Raw genomic sequence first — 20,196 nt, forward strand, 5'->3', positions numbered from 1 at the left:
TGACCAATTTTTATGGAGATCCATTCACAAGTATGGCCTCTAGAGAGGTCACAAGGTTTTTCTATTTTTAGACCTACTGACCTAGTTTTTGACCGCACATGACCCTGTTTCGAACTTGACCTAGATATCATCAAGATGAACATTCAGACCAATTTTCATACAGATCCAATGAAAAATATGGCCTTTAGAGAGGTCACAAGGTTTTTCTATTATTTGACCTACTGACCTAGTTTTTGATGGCACGTGACCCATTTTCGAACTTGACCTAGATATCATCAAGATGAACATTCAGATTAAATTTCATACAGATCCCATGAAAAATATGGCCTCTAGGTAGGTCACAAGATTTTTCTATTATTTGACCTACTGATCTAGTTTTTGATGGCACGTGACCCACTTTCGAACTCGACTTAGATATCATCAAGGTGAACGTTCTGACCAATTTTAATGAAGATGTCATGAAATATATGGCCTCTAGAGAGGTCACAAGGTTTTTCTATTTTTAGACCTACTGACCTAGATTTTGATAGCATGTGACCCAGTTTCGAACTTGAACTAGATATCATCAAGATGAACATTCAGACTAACTTTCATACAGATCCCATGAAAAATATGGCCTTTAGAGAGGTCACAAGGTTTTTCTATTATTTGACCTACTGACCTAGTTTTTGATGGCACGTGACCGAGTTTCGAACTTGACCTAGATATCATCAAGGTGAACGTTCTGACCAATTTTCATGAAGATCTTGTGAAATATATGGCCTCTAGAGAGGTCACAAGGTTTTTCTATTTTTAGACCTACTGACTTAGTTTTTGCTGGCACGTGACCCAGTTTCGAACTTGACCTAGATATCACCAAGGTGAACATTCTGACCAATTTTCATGAAGATCTTGTGAAATATATGGCCTCTAGAGAGGTCACAAGGTTTTTCTATTTTTAGACCTACTGACCTAGTTTTTGACCGCACGTGACCCAGTTTCAAACTTGACCTAGATATCATCAAGATGAACATTCTGACCAACTTTCATAAAGATCCCATGAAAAATGTGACCTCTAGAGTGGTCACAAGGAAAAGTTTACGGACGCAGGCACGGACGCATGAAGGACGGACGACGGACACCGCGCGATCACAAAAGCTCACCTTGTCACTTGTGACAGGTGAGCTAAAAACCTCAACTAGAACTTAATTTGGTCAAGTTTTGATATGTTGAGCATAGTACATGAAGGCCTCTATACAGTAACAAGAGGACAATGATGGTCCTGAATCGCTCACCTCTTCCCACATGACCCAGTTTTGAGTATGACGTCGTTTTTTCTATTATTTGACATAGTGACCTAATTTTTGAGCTCATGTGACCCAGTTTTGAACTTGACCTAGATATTATCAAGATAAAAATTCTGACCAATTTTCATGAAGATCCACTGAAAAATATGGTCTCTAGAGAGGTCACAAGGTTTTTCTATTACTTGACCTATTGACCTAGTTTTCGAAGGTACGTGACCCTGTTTTAATCTTTACCTAGAAATCATCAAGGTGAACATTCTCACTAATTTTCATGAAGATCTCATGAAAAATATGGCCTCTAGAGAGGTCACAAGGTTTTTCTATTTTTATACCTACTGGCCTAGTTTTTGACCGCACGTGACCCAGTATCGAAACTGACCTAGATATCATCAAGGTGAATATTCAGGTCAATTTTCATGAAGATCCATTGAAAAATATGGCCTCTAGAGAGGTCAAAAGATTTTAATAATTTTAGACCTACTGACCTAGTTTTTGACCGCAGTTGACCCAGTTTCAAACTTGACCTAGATATCATCAAGATGAACATTCAGACCAACTTTCATACAGATCCATGAAAAGTATGGCCTCTAGAGAGGTCACAAGTTTTTTTTTTATTATTTGACCTACTGACCTAGTTTTTTAAGGCACGTGACCCAGTTTCAAACTTGACCTAGATATCATCAAGGTGAACATTCTGACCAATTTTTATGGAGATCCATTCACAAGTATGGCCTCTAGAGAGGTCACAAGGTTTTTCTATTTTTAGACCTACTGACCTAGTTTTTGACCGCACATGACCCTGTTTCGAACTTGACCTAGATATCATCAGATGAACATTCAGACAATTTTCATATAGATCCCATGAAAAATATGGCTCTAGAGAGGTCACAAGGTTTTTCTATATTTGACCTACTGACCTAGTTTTTGACGGCACGTGACCCACTTTTAAACTTGACCTAGATATCATCAAGATGAACATTCAGACCAACTTTCATACAGATCCCATGAAAAATATGGCCTCTAGAGAGGTCACAAGGTTTTTCTATAATTTGACCTACTGACCTAGTTTTTGACCGCACGTGACCCACTTTCGAACTTGACCTAGATATCAACAAGGTGAACATTCTGACCAATTTTCATGAAGATCTCATGGAATATATGGCCTCTAGAGAGGTCACAAGGTTTTTCTATTTTTAGACCTACTGACCTAGTTTTTGACCGCACGTGACCCAGTTTCGAACCTGATCTAGATATTATCAAGATGAACATTCAGACCAACTTTCATACAGATCCCATGAAAAATATGGCCTTTAGAGAGGTCACAAGGTTTTTCTATTATTTGACCTACTGACCTAGTTTTTGAAGGCACGTGATCCAGTTTCGAACTTGACCTAGATATCATCAAGGTGAACATTCTGACCAATTTTCATGAAGATCTTGTGAAATATATGGCCTCTAGAGAGGTCACAAGGTTTTTCTATTTTTAGACCTACTGACCTAGTTTTTGACGGCACATGACCCAGTTTCGAACTTGACCTAGATATCATCAAGGTGAATGTTCTGACCAATTTTCATGAAGATCTTGTGAAAAATATGGCCTCTAGAGAGGTCACAACGTTTTTCTATTTTTAGACCTACTGACCTAGGTTTTTGAAGGCACGTGACCCAGTTTTGAACTTGACCTAGATATCATCAAGGTGAACATTCTGACCAATTTTCATGAAGATCTTGTGAAATATATGGCCTCTAGAGAGGTCACAAGGTTTTTCTATTTTTAGACCTACTGACCTAGTTTTTGACGGCACATGACCCAGTTTCGAACTTGACCTAGATATCATCAAGATGAACATTCTGACCAACTTTCATAAAGATCTCATGAAAAATGTGACCTCTAGAGTGGTCACAAGCAAAAGTTTACGGACGGACGGACGCACGCACGCACGCACGCACGGACGGACGGACGACGGACGACGGACACCGCACGATCACAAAAGCTCACCTTGTCACTTTGTGACAGGTGAGCTAAAAATAGCGCAAAGAAAAATATCTGGCACCTGGTGCACTATTTCATTACCGCAACAAAAACTTTGAAAGACGGCAAAATCTTTTTTCCTAAGCTAATCAGCTATTCAGGTAACAGCTTTTTCAACTTTGTTATAAAATATGAAAAACGTATATAAAAACATGTTTTCTGTCAATATCTTAACAAAAACAAAAGCATTACAACACATATTCTGATATTCACATGCTGTTACTGCTAATTAGTCTCCTTTCTCTAACATTGTTAATACTAAGCATATGCATGCACTTTATTAAACTATTGTATCTTATCTGTTACACAATTTTTATTTAGGTTGCCATAATTACAATAGCATACCTATGTCAAAAACTTACTATTTATAAAAGATATGAATCCTGTTATATCTCAGAACTTTCTATTTTCAAAATTTTCCCAAAATATTCCTTTTTCCTCCCTACAAAAAGAATTAATGATTGCTTCAAACTAAAAATAATCTGTCAGTAAGATTTGCTTCCATGGTGCCTACAATGTTAAAGAAAAAAAATCTTTATACCCAGTCTTCAATATATAACAGAGCTTTCACTACATTTTTTTGCCAAGCCTACTACAAGTTCATGTAAAATCATTGCCGCAACACCCAAAGGATTATACATTGTAAGTTAACTGCCTACTACATCTAAGCCTACTATAATGGGGTTATTTTTTTTTAACTAATCTAGTTTCTACTAATTCACTCGCTAGAGTTTAGAGTTTATCTGAACCTGGGTTGAACCACAGACCTTTCAGCAGGCCAACTGGACGGCTTTTTCACATGACGGCCCATGCAGGGCTCTAACTAAATCAGGTAAGAGGCAATTGTTTCAAAGTCAGCCACCTTAACCACCGAAGTGACAAAATTCCGCTCTTAATATGATTAACCTATTAAACTGACACCAGTAAAACCCCATAGTCCATAAGATACCTGACACTGATGGAAGTGAGTTTTTCACTTCAGTACTTTGTGGTTTTAACAGCGCTTTGTTGAAACTATCGATTGAATTCCTGTGCTCATAATGACGTTTTTCAGCAGCAATTGCTATTAAATAAACCAAGTATAAAATAACCATAAAAATAAACACCTTATACACTCTACTTATAAGTACTGTCAATGAAATATTTTCATCGAAATACTGACTAAGAAGTATTGATAATACACAGATGCATGCCTGAAAATGAAAAATTTCAGCAGTTTTCTAAAGTAAGATTTAAAGTCCCGAAAATATTTTTGCACAGGAAACATAAAACAGTATCTGAAATGTAAGACTTAAATAGTGACAGTGACAAGGAAATCTTTTTTTTTTTTTTTTTTTTTTTTTTTTTTTATCGAGTCAACATCCGATATACATACAGATATATATCCTCATATATTGGCAATACATTGGTATGGAAATTAATGATGACAGTCCTACAACATATTATTACCCAACAACATCAAAAAAGTTCATCACGACATAAACCTCTGGGCCTATTTGCAAATGCTGGTGCAGTGCTGCAGTGTGACAAAAGGTGTCTGCGTGCAAGTGCAACATCAAAGCAGCGACAAATGCAGCAAAATGAAAACTTATCTCTCTTCTGCTGTGTCAGTTATCGTCCCACTTTTTGGCAACAATCCCAAAATTTCGTTGAAACTTATTCTGACAATAAGAAGAACATGGCTGTTTAGTTCATACATTACCTTCTTTGGACGGTAGTACGATTTTTTCCTCAGTGTTTTGTCGCCTTAATTGAGATTTGTCGAATTCTCCTATAGATTTTCTATGCTCCAATTCTTTTTTCTCTTCTGCTATGGCTAATCGGGAGAACAAACAGTTTCTATGATATTAAACACACAAACGATTGCCCAATAAATTTGAAAACAAGGAGAAAAAAGTCGCTCACTGCAGTTCATTAAAATAAATGTTTTTTTTTCTATATTATGTTGTGATGGCATAAGAATGCTTACAATTAGAACGAATTTCAAGATAAGTTATTTATATTTTTGAAAAAAAATTTAGCGGGAGTGTCCCCTAAAAAAGACCAAGCAGAACCATTTGAACACATTTGGGAGAGGACCTTACAGTGATGCTACAGACCAAGCTTGATGAAGATCCCTCAAGCGTTTCATGAGAGTTATTTATATTTTTAACTTAGTGGCCCCTAAAAGGGGCCAAACGCCCTAATTTGAACAAGTTTTGGCGATGACTTTACAATGTCAGTACAGACTAAGTTTGATGAAGATCCAGTCAGCGTTTCATAAGATGTCATGTAAGGGTTTTTTTTCCCATTTTTAACTCTAGCAGCACCTCAAAGGGCCAAACATCCCCACTTGAACAAATCTTGGACGGGACCTCATGGTGATGCTACAAACCAAGTTTGAAGAAGATCCATCTAGAGGTTCATGAGAAGAAGTAATTTAAAGGTATTTCGTTTTTAAGCGCTAGAGGCCCCTACATGGGACCGAGTGTCCCCATTTGAACAAAATTGGCAGGAGACCTTAGGATGATGCTACATATCAAGTTTAATGAAAAACCATCTGGTGGTTCAGCACTATCACCCTCTAAAAGGAACAAAGTGCCTCCCCCTACCCCCAACCACCCCCACCAACACTCAATTAAACTAAGTTGGTTCAGGACCTGAAAATGATGCTACAAACATATAATAATGTTACAGACCAAGTTTGATAAAGATCCCTCCAACGTTCATGACAAGAAATTGTTTAAATGCATTTCTATTTTTAGTTCTAGTGGCCCCTAAAATGGATCAATCTCCTCCATTCGAGCAAACTAATGAGAGGACCTTATAATAATGCCACAAACTAAGTTTGGTGAAGATCAATCAAGCGGTTCATGTGAAGAAGTCGTTTAAATATTTTTCTATTTTCTGCTCTGGCCGCCCTAAAAGGGCAAAATATTATTTGAACCAAACTTGAGAGAGGTCCATGCAAGGAATGCTACTGACCAAGTTTAGTGCAATTCTGATCGGGCAGTAGTTTCAGAGATGATGTTTAATTAAAATGTTGACAGAAGACACGGGACGACGGCACGGGATCATCCGCATATACTAAAAGCTCAACCTGAACAAAGTTAAGGTGAGCTAAACAGTGAGGTACATTGCTGTATTGGTGTGCAGTTAAATAAAGAAAAGAGTTAGCCTTAAATAAAGTGTAGAACTTTACTTGAAATACAGTGGCTTTGGTGTGATTCAATTAATCTTTGGACTACAGTGTGATCTAACGAGGTAAATCATTTATGCAAGACGAGATAGCCAATCAAATCCATTTCAAACTCATGACCTTGTAATCCGTGGATCTGTGCTGACCCACTTGAGCTAAGAAGGCGGGCTCATAAGTATACAGTCTTATTCTCTACCTACTGTGCTAACCAAGCAAGCTTTGTTAACGTATCTCTGAAAATTAATAACATCTTTTGTTGTTTGAAAGTGGCTTGACACTATTTTATTAACAGTATATAAACTATTCACTATGGTCATGAAAACTGGAGGAATGATTTCAGACAGGCTTCAGTCTGCAAAATTATCAACAGAACACAGACTTTGCCGAAGGATCAAACTTGAAGCTATTTATTTTTAATGTTGAACTTCACCTACTGAGTCTCAAGGTTAGGCTGAACAAGGCAGTCTGAAAGACAGCTAAATCCCCCGCCACTGCTTTGGATAGTGAAAGGGTAAAATCTTTGATTTTAGCTGTGACCTTGACCTTGAACTGACATGGCTGACTCATGAATTCTGCACAACGTCTTGATGAGGTGATCATTTGACCAAAGTTTCATGAAAATCCTTCAAGGGGTTTAGGAGATACAGAGCTGAAACCTTTGACCTTCAGTTGTGACCTTGACCTTGAGTTGACATGGCTGACTCATAAGTTCTTGATGAGGTGATCATTTGACCAAAGTTTGATGAAAATCCTTCAAGGGGTTAAGGAGATACAGAGTGGACACCAAATGGAAGGCTCAAACCTTCGACACTTAGTTGTGACCTTGACCTTGAGCTGGCATGGTTGACTCATAATTTCTGCACATCGTTCCGATGAGGTAATCATTTGACCCAAGTTTTATAAAATTCCTTCAATGGGTTTAGGAGATATAGAGCAGACACAAAATGGAAGGCTCAAACCTTTGACCTTCAGTTGTGACCTAGACCTTGAGCCGATATGGCTGACTCATAAGTTCTGCACATCGCCTTGATGAAGTGATCGTTTGAACCAAGTTTGATGAAAATCCTTCAAGGGGTTTAGGAGATATAGAGCGGACACAAAATGGAAGGTTCAAACCTTTGACCCTAAGTTGTGACCTTGACCCTGAGCCGGCATGACTGACTCATGGGTTCTGCACATCGTCTTGATGAGGTGACCATTTGACCCAAGTTTTATAAAATTCCTTCAAGGGGTTTAAGAGATATAGAGCAGACACAAAATGGAAGGCTCAAACCTTTGACCTTGAGTTGTGACCTTGACCTTGAGCCGGCATGGCTGACTCATGGGTTCTACACATCGTCTTGATGAGGTGATCATTTGACCCAAGTTTTATAAAATTCCTTCAAGGGGTTAAGGAGATATAGAGCGGACACAAAATGGCAGGCTCAAACCTTTGACCTTGAGTTGTGACCTTGACCTTGAACCGACAAGGCTGACTCATGGATTCTGCACATTGTCTTGATGAGGTGATCATTTGACCCAAGTTTCATGAAAATCCTTCAAGGGGTTTAGGAGATATGGACCGGACACGATTTTGTTACGGACGGAAGGACGGACGCAGACCATTCCTATAATCCCTCCGCCACGGCAGGGGATTAAAAAGAGAGGTTTAATAACCTGTTGAGGAGATCTTTTTATTTCAGGTAGCTCTGAGGCAAGACTACTATAACCAATTTTGGTGAAATGTACTAGTGGTTGCAGAGATGGCCAAGTAAAGCCTCTTAACTATGCTTTCTAGCAGCTAAGTCTTCATTCTAGAGGAACTAGAGACGTAACTGAACAGGAAAGAATCAAAGTATATTTGAGCCACGCCATGAAAAATCCAACAAAGCTGTTCGCAAATGCATTATGTTGGTTTTTTCATGGTGCTTCTCATTTATGTTTTTGCCACAAAAAGAATTACCATTTCTTAGTTAGGTAACTTGGTGCCGTAAGTATGATGTGTATGTAATAAAGTTTGTACGAGTATTGTATGGAACGTATAAAATGTATATAACAGTGATATATAAAAGGGGTGTTTTAAAATACTGTTTGCCAAGAATATTACATGAAAAAGTGATTTGGAAGTACAAAACAAAAGAATTAAGAAGAGGATATGAAAAGGAGATTTTGAATAAAATAAATGTACAGAATGTTATATGATGAAGAAATTTTTAAGTATAAAACAAAATGTTTACTATATGAATGTTATATGAAAGGACATTTTAAAGAACATGTATAGAATGCAAAGGAAAAGGAGATCTTTAAATACTAATTGCACAAATGTTAAGCTCTAGTCACACTTCGAGTTAAGACTTTTTACAACAGGGTAAGGCCGCCTTCATCCGAACATTTCAAGGAATCGTAGAAAGTTCTGCCACAAGTCCTGGTTGGTCATGGATGGTATCTGGTAGCTGCCCAACCAATAATATTTGTGACAACATTGGTCATAGCTGGTCTAGGTAGGATTTCGACAGTTGTGCTCATGTGCTACAGGTCTGGAGTGGTCTTATGTTGCTTAGGATGATCATGAGGCTCTCGCATTGTGCAACAGGTAGAATACTATGCTCAACCAGACACACAACCACTCACACCACTAGTCTCTGGCAATCGTTTGTAGTACTGCGAGATCGTATGACACCTCCCTCATGACACTACAACCAGTCATGCAATCAGTCTACTACAAATCACAGACTAGTCAGAGACTAGCCTTATTGCGAGACTGTAATGCTGACAATGCGAAAAATAAAACCCACGACCAGACCAAGAGCACCATAGGCTGCAGGACAAACACTGAGCAGTGGCAGCGACAATGTGACTGGATCATATGAAAATAATATAATCGAACAACATTGTCCTGTAAAGAGGATTTTTAAAGTTAAAATATATGAAAATGAAATGGAGATTTTGATGTACAAAATGCACGAATACAGATTTTAAAGTACATTGTACAACATGAATATTATATGAAAAGGAAATAGTGTCAGACATGTAAGAAAGAATTACTGACATATACCCTATATCTAAAAACTCATACAGCCATTAGAAAGACTAGGTTTCCCATCAGCGTAAGATCAACAACATAGTAATCTGATGTACCAAAGTTTCCCTGGAAATCTACACATAACCTCAACAAAACTGAATTAACACAGCAGAATAATTCAATCACTATATACGCACAACTTTGCATATTGATATTTACCGTTATGTGAAGAAATTACTTCATCTATCATACCTGACAATCCCTAAACATGCGAGAGCAGGAATAAAAGCATGAAGCGTTACTAAGGTTACAGCAGACAAAAAGCAGCATACAATTAAAGCAACACAGCAGCATAAAACAAGTTCTGAACCAGTATTCATTAATGTCGTATGTCTGAGATTCAAAACTATAAAACTAAAAACTTAAAAAAAAATCAACTTTCTGTAACTTCTTTGAAATAATTTATATTTCTATAACATGTTTAATTTTCTGTTGGCATAGAGGTCATATTTCTGCCAAGTTTTTTTATTAACGTAATTAGGGCTAAAAGAAAACTTAACTTTTTAAAGTTTAAGTTTCAGATTCACGCTTTCCCAACATTGATGAATACCGGCCCAAATTTATTGGAATTTTTCGTGATGGTTTTATTTTCACAATCAAATCATTTTTTTTTTTTCCCGTCTGTACAGCTCAGAACTTGCTATTATAAATAACACTAATAACGCAAGGTTTTATTGTGCAAAATGCACAGCCCGCAAATATTGCTGAAAATAAAACCATCGTGATTATCCACAAATCTACATCTGCAACAGTACATAAATACTTAAATGGATTTTCGATCGGCCATAATATATCTTCCTTTTCAATTTTAGTTAATTTTTTATTTTGTAAATTTGAAGCACATTTGGTTTCTTTATTTCTAAACAGGAGAGCAACTCACAACATTGTCAATATATTCTGCTTAGAATAATTGGCAAGATTATACTTTCTTTCGAATAACTTCGAATAACTTCCGCAATGTCTAATAAAATATATATTTTGCCATTATACAATGTAAGAAAACTTAGATTATTTAGCGACAAGTATATCCTTACATTTGTACAAACTTTGTATACTGGTATGAAAAGGAACTAAAGCATGAAAAGATAGATCTTTCTTGGCAATATGCATCACAGAAGACAAGATTTTTACAATACACTCTACTGTGTATATAGAAATAAGGTTAACATGCATGCATAAAATAATAACAAGAAAGAGATTTACACCTCAAGTTTTATCAATATTAAAGGGGCAATTCTGCAGATGAACATGATTTTTTTTTTCATAACTAAATTACTATTAGAAACTAAAAGGTTTGTGGCCTTTGTATGATGTTTCTAGGGCCAAATTTCAGCTCAGTCTCCTCTTTCAAAAGTATCTTTTTCCCCATTTAGTAAAAAAAATCCCTCCGAGTCAAAACATTGTACTTAAATTTAACTAAAAATACAATTTTCAGTTATTTTTCAGTATATTATGTGTAAAACTTCCCATAAGGCATTGTTTTTAACAGCTTTTTCTGAAATGTAACAGAGTAAGTGTACTCGGTTTCGCACAGTTCACGGTTTCGCACACCAAAGAATTTTCTGTTTCTTGTAATGAAATACTTGCCAAGAGAAATTTAAACTGGTGGAATCAAGGGACCAGGTCTCCTTTTGAATGTTCCTATAGTTTTCTAAACAACAAGCAGGCATTCTGATAAAAGACAAAGATATATAAAAGTGTAGTAAAAGTATCACCCAGACAGCGTAAAATTAGACACCACTGAGGGTACCTCGTTTGTGCATGGTATAGCGACATCATGATAATGACAGCTAAAAATACAGTTTCTACAAAAGTATCAGTGTTTTGCAATTTCGATTCAACCAATATCCGTACTGTACAAAGAATTAGAGAATTTTTAGTCACGGTGTGCAAAACCGGGTACAAATATGTCCGTATAATGGGTCATTTTCTGGCTTTATTGGAGAGCTAACAGTGGTGAGCAGTTATCAAATGAAGAATAACTTAGTGCATAAATAAAGAGCCATGTACCTATTCTTCTGCCTGAAAATGCAAAATAATAAATTGCTTCCACATATTTCAGTTTATTTCAAGAAGTGTTTAAAAAGTGTGCGAAACCAGGTACACTGACTCTACTTATCTAAAATGCCTCGTTTTAAAATTCCCTATTTTCCTTCAAAATAACATGGAATTCCCTACCTGAGGGACTCTACTAAGTGCAGATCCCCTAACTGGATTGAGGGCCCTGAGATTAACAGTTGACATTTTTTCTTTTAATCTTGCAGTATACAAAAGAGAATTTATTGATAAATATTGTTTAAAACATATTAAATTCAGTCTGTTTTTACTTTTTATTTGTCGTTACAAGTTTACAAATGGAAGTATTTTTCTGATTATGAAAAATCTGACAAAAATCTGCAGATGTGCCCCTTTAAAAGAACACAGGAACCTTAATGGCCCTATGTTCCTTGCCTAAAAAAGCAGAAACATTTACATAGCATTTATCATTTTAAAAATTTCAGACAACACCTAATAAACAAACAATGCTTTGTGCCTACTTAACAAGCTGCTCACAAAAGCAAGAAATTTACTGGCAAGGGAACTTGCCATGTTCACTAAAATCTTTGGACAGAAAAAATCGAGGCCATTATATAAATAAACCTAGTTTTAAGCTGGCCAGTCTGCTGACAAACAACAAGTATCAGTAACATTTTGTTATTGTTCATATAAAATTTCACTATTTGGGTGTCATTTTCAGCCTAACCAGACTTTTTTCATGGTTGTTTGCATATACTTTCGCTTCCTGAAACACAATAACCAAATTCAGTTTTTTTAAAAGCCTTGGTCAGCTCAAACTCCTTACACAAATGGCCAAACCATTTTAACCAGGTTGTAAGTAGTTTGAAGGTCAATGTCTGGTCAAAGTCTGTTCATTAACCCTCTGCTAAATGTTTTTCTAGATCAACAACCTAAATATCAAGTGCACAGTAAAAATTGTATGCAGTTTTTATGAAAAGATTTTGATCTATCAAATTATCTAGTTGACAAAGAATAGGATTTGGAAACGAAAACTTACATTTTTAACCTCACTTTTTATACAAGAGGGCCATATTGGCCCTATATCGATCACCTGAGTTTAGTTGCTTGCGTGCCCCCACCATCCTGGGGCAGGGCCAGTTTTAACAACAGGGGAATAATCTGAACAATCTTGCTGCAGGACTACTACATGATGCTACATACCAACTAGAAGACGCTTCTGTAGAAAAGCGCATGTCTCCCACAATGCACAGAAGTAACAGGCAAGAATTCAATTCATAATTTTAACATGTCCGAAACATTGCGAAATGATACTAATTTCACTTGGGTAATGATTACATTTTACTCAAGACTTCATCATAGAATCCTTGTGTAAAATCTCAAACTTAAAACTAAAATCAAACCATTAAATCCATATAATATTTCAATGTAACTTCGAAGTTTTGTAGTTTGTAGCATCACCTAGGGCATGTGAAGTCAAAAAGTGGAAACAGGCAGGTACTTGAAAATAAAGCGCTCCGATTGGTCAGTTGAAACTCCTGATGTCATGACAAAGTTATCAATAGGGGACGGGAAAGAAAGTCAAACAGACACTGATGGTTTGCTCCAATAGGGATAATCTACTTGACATGTCTGATCACCCCAAAAACATTCTGGGCTTACTGGTTCTCAAGTTCTGAATTTGAAACGGTTTTCCATGTTCTGGCCACTGTGACCTTTACCTTTGATCGAGCAACCCTAAAATAATTAGGGGTCATCTACTCTGCATCTCAACTCATCCTATGAAGTTTTAACATTCTGGGTCAAGTGGTTCTCCAGTAATTGATGGGAAACGGTTTTCCAGGTTCAGGCCCCTGTGACCTTGACCTTACTAACTGGAAATTAATTTCCATGTTCTGGTCCCTGTGACCTTGACCTTTGATAGAATGACCCAAAATCAATAGGGGTCACCTACTCTGCATGTCCAATTATTCTATGAAGTTTCAACATTATGAGTCAAGTGGTTCTCAAGTTACTGATTAGCAATTGTTTTCCCTACATAAGTCTAAATAAACCATGTGACCTCCAGGGCATGGCCATATTTGACTCTAGTGGGGTAATTTGAATAACCTTCGTAGAGCACTACCAGATGATGCTACATACCAAATATCAAAGCCCTTGGCCCTTTGGTTTGGACAGGAAGATTTTCAAAGTTTTCCCTATATAAGTCTATGTATACCATTTGACCCCCAGGGCAGGACCATTTTTGACCCTAGTGAGATAATTTTAGCAATCTTGGTAGAGGACCACTAGATGATGCTACACACTAAACATCAAAGCCCTGGGCCCTTCCATTTTGGACAAGAAGATTTTCAAAATTTTCCCTATTTAAGTTTTTATAAACCATGTGACCACTAGGGCAGGGCCATATCTGACCCTAGGGGGATAATTTGAATAATCTTGGTAGAGGACTACTAGATCATGCTACATACCAAATATCAAAGCCTTAAGACCTGTGGTTTTGGACAAGAAAATTGTTTAAGTTTTTCCTTTCAGTTGCCATGGCAACCAGAGTTCTGCTTGGAACAACATCATTTGCATAACTTTGGTAAAGGACCACCCAAGGATCATTCCTCTGAAGTTTCTTTAAATTTGGCCCAGTGGTTTCAGAGATGTTGTTTGACGGAAGATGTTGATGGACGGACGTACAATAGACATCATGCAATCACAAAAGCTCACCTTGAGCCTTTGGCTCAGGTGAGCTAAAAAAAACTGAATGTCATAAATGGCTATTTTTTTTTTTTTTTTTTTTTTTTTTTTTACTACGAACCTTCTTTATCTGGTAATGGGTTTTTCTCTGCTGTCTCTGCATGTTTCAAAGAACTTTTGTCAAACTTTCCCAATTCTTCTGTCGCTTTGTCGTGACTCATGGCTGAAATATGTCAAAATACAAACTTAAACTTCTGGCCAGTATGGTGTGTTTCCTTTAAACAAAAGGGTCATTGACCTTGAAGCGCTCACCTGTGTACAAGGCTTCAAGTGTGTTTGTCTAAGTAAAAAGTTAGGTTTCTTCTATGTTAGCCTATATTACATACATGTCACACACACTTTTGAACCTATGGTAATAATTTGAACAATTATGGCATACATTACAAATCTGATATCACACGCCAAATATCAAGGTTCTAGCTATTATTGATTCAGAGAAGAAAAGTGACCACATCCCTGGCAGTCATGTTTTTTGACGAATCGGAAAAATTTGAACAATCTTGGTAGAGGGTCACACAAGAACCATTTGTGTAAAATTATTTTTAAAATCGGGCCTGCAGTTTCACACAAGAAGTTTTTTAAAGTTTCAACTATATACATACAGGGAAAAGTGACCATGCCCCCTGGCGGCCATGTTTTTTGATGAATGAAAATAATTTGAACAGTCTTGGTAGAGGGTCACACAAGGACCATTTGTGCAAAATTATTCTAAAATCAGACAAGTAGTTTCATACAAGAAGTTTTTCAAAGTTTCCACTATATACATACAGGCGGCCATGTTTTTGATGAATCAAAATAATTTAAACAATTCTGGTAGAGAGTCACACAAGGACCATTTGTGTACTAAAATTATTCTAAAATCGGGACAGCAGTTTCACATGAGATTTTTAGAGTTTCCACTATATACATATAGGAAAAGTGACCACGCCCTCTGGCAGCCAAGTTTTTTGATGAATCAAAATAATTTGAACAATCTTGGTAGAGGGTCACACAAGGACCATTTGTGCTAAATTATTCTAAAATCGGACAAGCAGTATCATACAATAAGATTAAAGTTTCCTCTATATACATATAGGGAAAAGTGACCACGCTCTCTGGCGGCCATGTTTTTTCGACGAATTGGTATAATTCGAACAATCTTTGTAGAGGATGACATAAGGACCATTTGTGTGAAATTATTTCAAAATTGGACCATCGGTTTACGAGATGTCGTTTGAAGTTTTTTCTACTTTTAGCTCTGGCAGCCCCTATGTGCAACCAAGCGGAACCGGTAGAAGACCACCCACAGAACATCATGGCCAAGTTTCATCAAAATCCATTCAGTGTTTTGGAAGAGATGACGTTTAAACACAAATACTGACTACGGACTTGACGCACTCACGCACGACGGACATAGTGTGATCACAATACCTCACCATGAGCACTTCGTGCTCAGGTGAGCTAAAAACAGACAATGTTCAAAATTATTTCTCACTGTTTGCAACATTATTTTAAAGTGTGTTTAAGTCACAAAAAGCAGTCTGATCTAACAATACCAATTCAGAGAAAGAAGAAACAATTGCCATCATCTCTGATGATTAATTTTGTTTGTCTTAAAACTGTGCCAAAACAAATCATTTAAACGTCAAGGTGGTAAAACATAAGTAACTGCACTTTTTCGTAACAAATTTCAAGTTTTCTTTTTCTGACACATCTTCGGTGGTCAGAGCAATATATAAGAATTATTAACACATCCTCGTTTCTCCACTATTGGTAACTTTTGTCACTCAAGTTACAATATGAGCCGTGCCATGGGAAAACCAACATAGTGGCTTTGCGACCAGCATGGATCCAGACCAGCCTGCGCATCCGCGCAGTCTGGTCAGGATCCATGCTGTTCGCTAACAGTTTCTCTAATTGCAATAGGCTTTGAAAGCGAACAGCATGGATCCTGACCAGACTGCGCGGATGCGCAGGCTGGTCTGGATCTATGCTGGTCGCAAAGCCACTACGTTGGTTTTCCCATGGCACGGCTCATATAAATCAAACCTTCTTTCCAACCAGTTTTCTCTGCTGTTTGTGTGTGTTTCAAGTTGGAAGGATCAAACGTTTCAATGGCTTGCTTGGTCTTCTCCTGAGATATAACTGAAATATACACAAAACTGTATTCATTTTTTATATAAAACATTACAGTGATTAACAGTAACTTGTTGTTTTGATGGGTTTTAAGGTTGTATGACATCTTTTCAGCTTTCACTGGTGCATGAAGACCCCTAGCAACCTCTTTAGATACTAGTTAAGACACAGAATGGTCCCTACAGTTAATACCCCAGTCACACATACGGCGCAGAAAGCTACATCTAGCCACGGATAAAAACGTAGTAATCCATATCTATCCATATTGAAACGTACCTGAGACGTACCTTAAAGTAGTAATCCGTATCAATTCGTACCAATCTGTACAGCTCAGGTATGGATCGATACGGGTTACTAAGTTTCTATCCGTAGCTAGACGTAGCTATTTGCGCTGTATGTGCGACTGTGGTATAAAGAAACAACCCAAACAAGCCAGCAGGAATCAACAAGGCTTCCTCACATGATGTCATGAGCAAGGCTCAAACCCAGATTGATTCAAAGTCACCTAACTTAACCATACCACCCATGGATTTAACTATGGGCTTGTGGTGGGCAACTCGGCCAATACAGCCCACTGTGTGTGCATGGGACAACTCAGTGAACAGACCCTACTGTTTGATTATGGAAGAGATTCTGCCTATAGACCCCACTGTGTGTGTGTCTGGTTTGTGTATGGAGTGACTCCGCCCAAACAGACCCCAGTGTGGATGTGTGGTGGGTGAAGCAGCCCACAGACCCTGCTGTGAAAAACCGTAACTCTATATTTAAAGATAAAGTTATGACTTATGCATATATCTTGCTTCTTATATATACTGTATTGTGTTTATTCACCCCTGAGGCACAAATTTTTATTTACATTTTTTGCTAAATTATGTATCGAATGATTTATCATGACAAGACTTTTGTACTTAACTTAGTATTACTCTAATACTTTACATTCAGATATTATATCATTTATGGTGTCAAAATTTTGCCAGCAGATGAATTTGATAGAATTCCCATGCTATTTACTTAAATGTTATTTTGCTCGGACATTTCGAACAAAATACAAACGACTACTCAATTTTAACAACTCTATGGTCATATTCCTTCCTGTTCTGGAATGACATGAAAAAGAGCAGAATTATTCCAAATAAACCAGGTGCTTATAAAACAGGTTTATTTGGAATAAGTCATATTACAAAATTTTATGAGAAAGATCGTTTTTGCCCCAAAATGGAGAATATTCCAAGTCTCCACTACTGATAGGAAATAACTGCAGGCAATAGTTTGCAATTCACTCATTACATGTAATGAAAATTTCTAGCATAAATAAAAACACATATAACATTACTGGTACAGGAAACACACTTTTTTTCAATACGGGCATGGCTGTTGATCACAACCCCAACAAGAGCTGTCCGTGAGACAGCCAAGCTCGACTATTCGAAATATTGTCACAGAAGCAGGAAATTATTACCCAAAATGTTAAATATCAAAAGAGTTTTTAGTTCGAAAGGGGACATAATTTGACCAAAATACTTATCAGAATTATGGGACTTGATGTTATCAACTAGTTTTATAACCCCGAAGAAACATGTTAAGTTTCAATTCAATATCTGCATTAGTTTTGGGGATAGTAACTTGCATGTAAAATTTTAACCAGAATTTTCTAAGTCCAAAAGGGGGCATAATTTGCTCAAAATACATGTTAACAGTTATTGAACTTGACCCAGTGAGGTTGGTAATTGACCTAGAAAAAGAATAAATAAGTTTCAAAGCTATATGCCTTTTGGTAATAGCCGTATGTACTTGCACGCAAAACTTTAACCAGGATTTTGTAAGTCCAAAAGGGGGCATAATTTGCCCAAAATACATGTCAGAGTTATTGGACTTGGTGCTATCAACTAGTTTTATAACCCCGTAGACACATGTGAAGTTTCAGTTTAATATCTGTAGTAGTTTTGGAGATAGTTACTTGCACGTAAAACTTTAACCAGGATTTTCTAAGTCCAAAAGGGGGCATAATTTGCCCAAAAGACATGTCAGAGTTATGGGACTTGACCCAGTGAGGTAGGTAATTGATCTAGAAAAAGAAAAAATAAGTTTCAAATCTATATGCCTTTTAGTAATAGCTGTATGTACTTGCACGCAAAACTTTAACCAGAATTTTCTAAGTCCGAAAGGGGGCATAATTTGGCCAAAATGAAGGTCAGAGTTATGGGACTTGGTGCTATCAACTAGTTTTATAACCCCAAAGACTCATGTGAAGTTTCAATTCAATATCTGCATTAGTTTTGGAGATAGTAACTTGCATGTAAAACTTTAACCAGAATTTTCTAAGTCCAAAAGGGGGCATAATTTGCTCAAAATACATGTTAGAGTTATGGAAAGTTTCAAAGCTATATGCCTTTAAATGATAGCTGTATGTACTTGCATGCAAAAACTTAACCAAGGTGTGACACCGACGCCGACGCCAGGGTGAGTAGAATAGCTAGACTATTCTTCGAATAGTCAAGCTAAAAATGACCATAAATTCTGTGAAAGAAACTGGACCGATCTTTAAAATATTTCTGTGGTCCTTGATTTAGCTCACTGCTAAAACATTCCCACGTGTCCTTTATATATAGCAAATTGTATATTTTCTAAAAAATCTGTGATTGTAGAAATATTTAGTGACTTATTTTGAACAAAATAATTATTTTGTTTCAAAAAATGTTTTAATTCAGTAAAGAAAATAAACATTCTGGCAACAATGTATATAGTTTTCAGTTATCACCAATATGAATTTTTTCCAAGTAAGGCTTGTGAACCTTGTCCTTTACGATTTAAGACCTGTTTCCTATCCACTATGAATAATCTTAAAAAGCCTGGTACCGTAGCAGAACTGAGTACTGTTTTATTCCTTTGACCTACTCTTATGAGTTCCAAATGTCCTATAGCCTGTATCTTCTTCAAGATCATCAACAAATTTGTAAACCAGACAATGTTTTGAAGTTAGACAGACTGTGACTGACTTCAACTTCTACAAGCGGTTCTTTTTTTTTTTGGTTAACATTCAGCGAATAAATTTGGAGGTTTAGTAGGTGCAAATTGTCAAACTGATATTCTTTGTTGTATTTTGGATTTCACGCTTAGGTGATTTGTCTTTTATCATACTAATATTTTTGTTGCCGTAATTTCTTTACTCAGTGCCAACTGCTGTGGGTGTTTTTTTTATTCTGCTGGTTTAACTCCTTAGCCATCTAAAAATGGAATGAAGTTTTTTGGGTTTTTTTTTCACTGCAATTTACTGTTGTACAATATAGAGGTCTTATACCAAAATATAGACATACTTAACCTAGTTGTGTGTGCTCTGACAGATTGACAAAAATGACCTGATCAATATTGTTTTGCCCATGCATACCACATAATTTTATAATATTGACAGTTTTACAAGTATAGACACACATTAACCCTATCACAGGTCGTAAAGCACCACACCTGCACTGAGAATCATTGCTACTTAATGCCATTTCTCTATTTTTTATCATTCTAACCTGCAACTAATTCATCATTTCTATCATCTTACAGTATAACAGAAATCGTTTAACGATATTTTTTCATTATTTATGATAATGTGTATTCACCTTTTGTCCCATATTTCATGCTTGTTTACCAGGATTATACACTATATTTATATGAACTCCAGGGGGTTTTTTTTCCGCTGTTTTTATAGCCGTTATTGGACTATATTCCCAATGCCAAAAAGTATGTATTTTTCCCAAAATGAGTGCAAAAA

The 20,196-nt window shown here is 36.7% G+C and overlaps 1 protein-coding gene across 4 annotated transcripts in view; it reads right to left on the reverse strand.

Annotated features, from left to right (window-relative positions):
- Window positions 1-20,196, reverse strand: part of LOC123557521 (thymosin beta-like) — a 55,512-nt gene that overhangs the window by 8,859 nt on the left and 26,457 nt on the right. For 3 of the 4 annotated variants that reach the window (XM_053543838.1, XM_053543839.1, XM_053543840.1), the window contains exons 3-5: window positions 16,350-16,445; window positions 14,383-14,484; window positions 5,021-5,134 (exon numbers count right to left, since the gene is read on the reverse strand). In XM_053543838.1, the coding sequence (XP_053399813.1) occupies window positions 5,021-5,134; window positions 14,383-14,484; window positions 16,350-16,445 (312 nt within the window). The remainder of the gene's footprint in view (window positions 1-5,020; window positions 5,135-14,382; window positions 14,485-16,349; window positions 16,446-20,196) is intronic. The other variant, XM_045349025.2, reaches the window with a different exon arrangement.

This window comes from Mercenaria mercenaria, chromosome 5 (assembly GCF_021730395.1).
Source record: "Mercenaria mercenaria strain notata chromosome 5, MADL_Memer_1, whole genome shotgun sequence".
Classification (NCBI taxonomy): domain Eukaryota; kingdom Metazoa; phylum Mollusca; class Bivalvia; order Venerida; family Veneridae; genus Mercenaria; species Mercenaria mercenaria.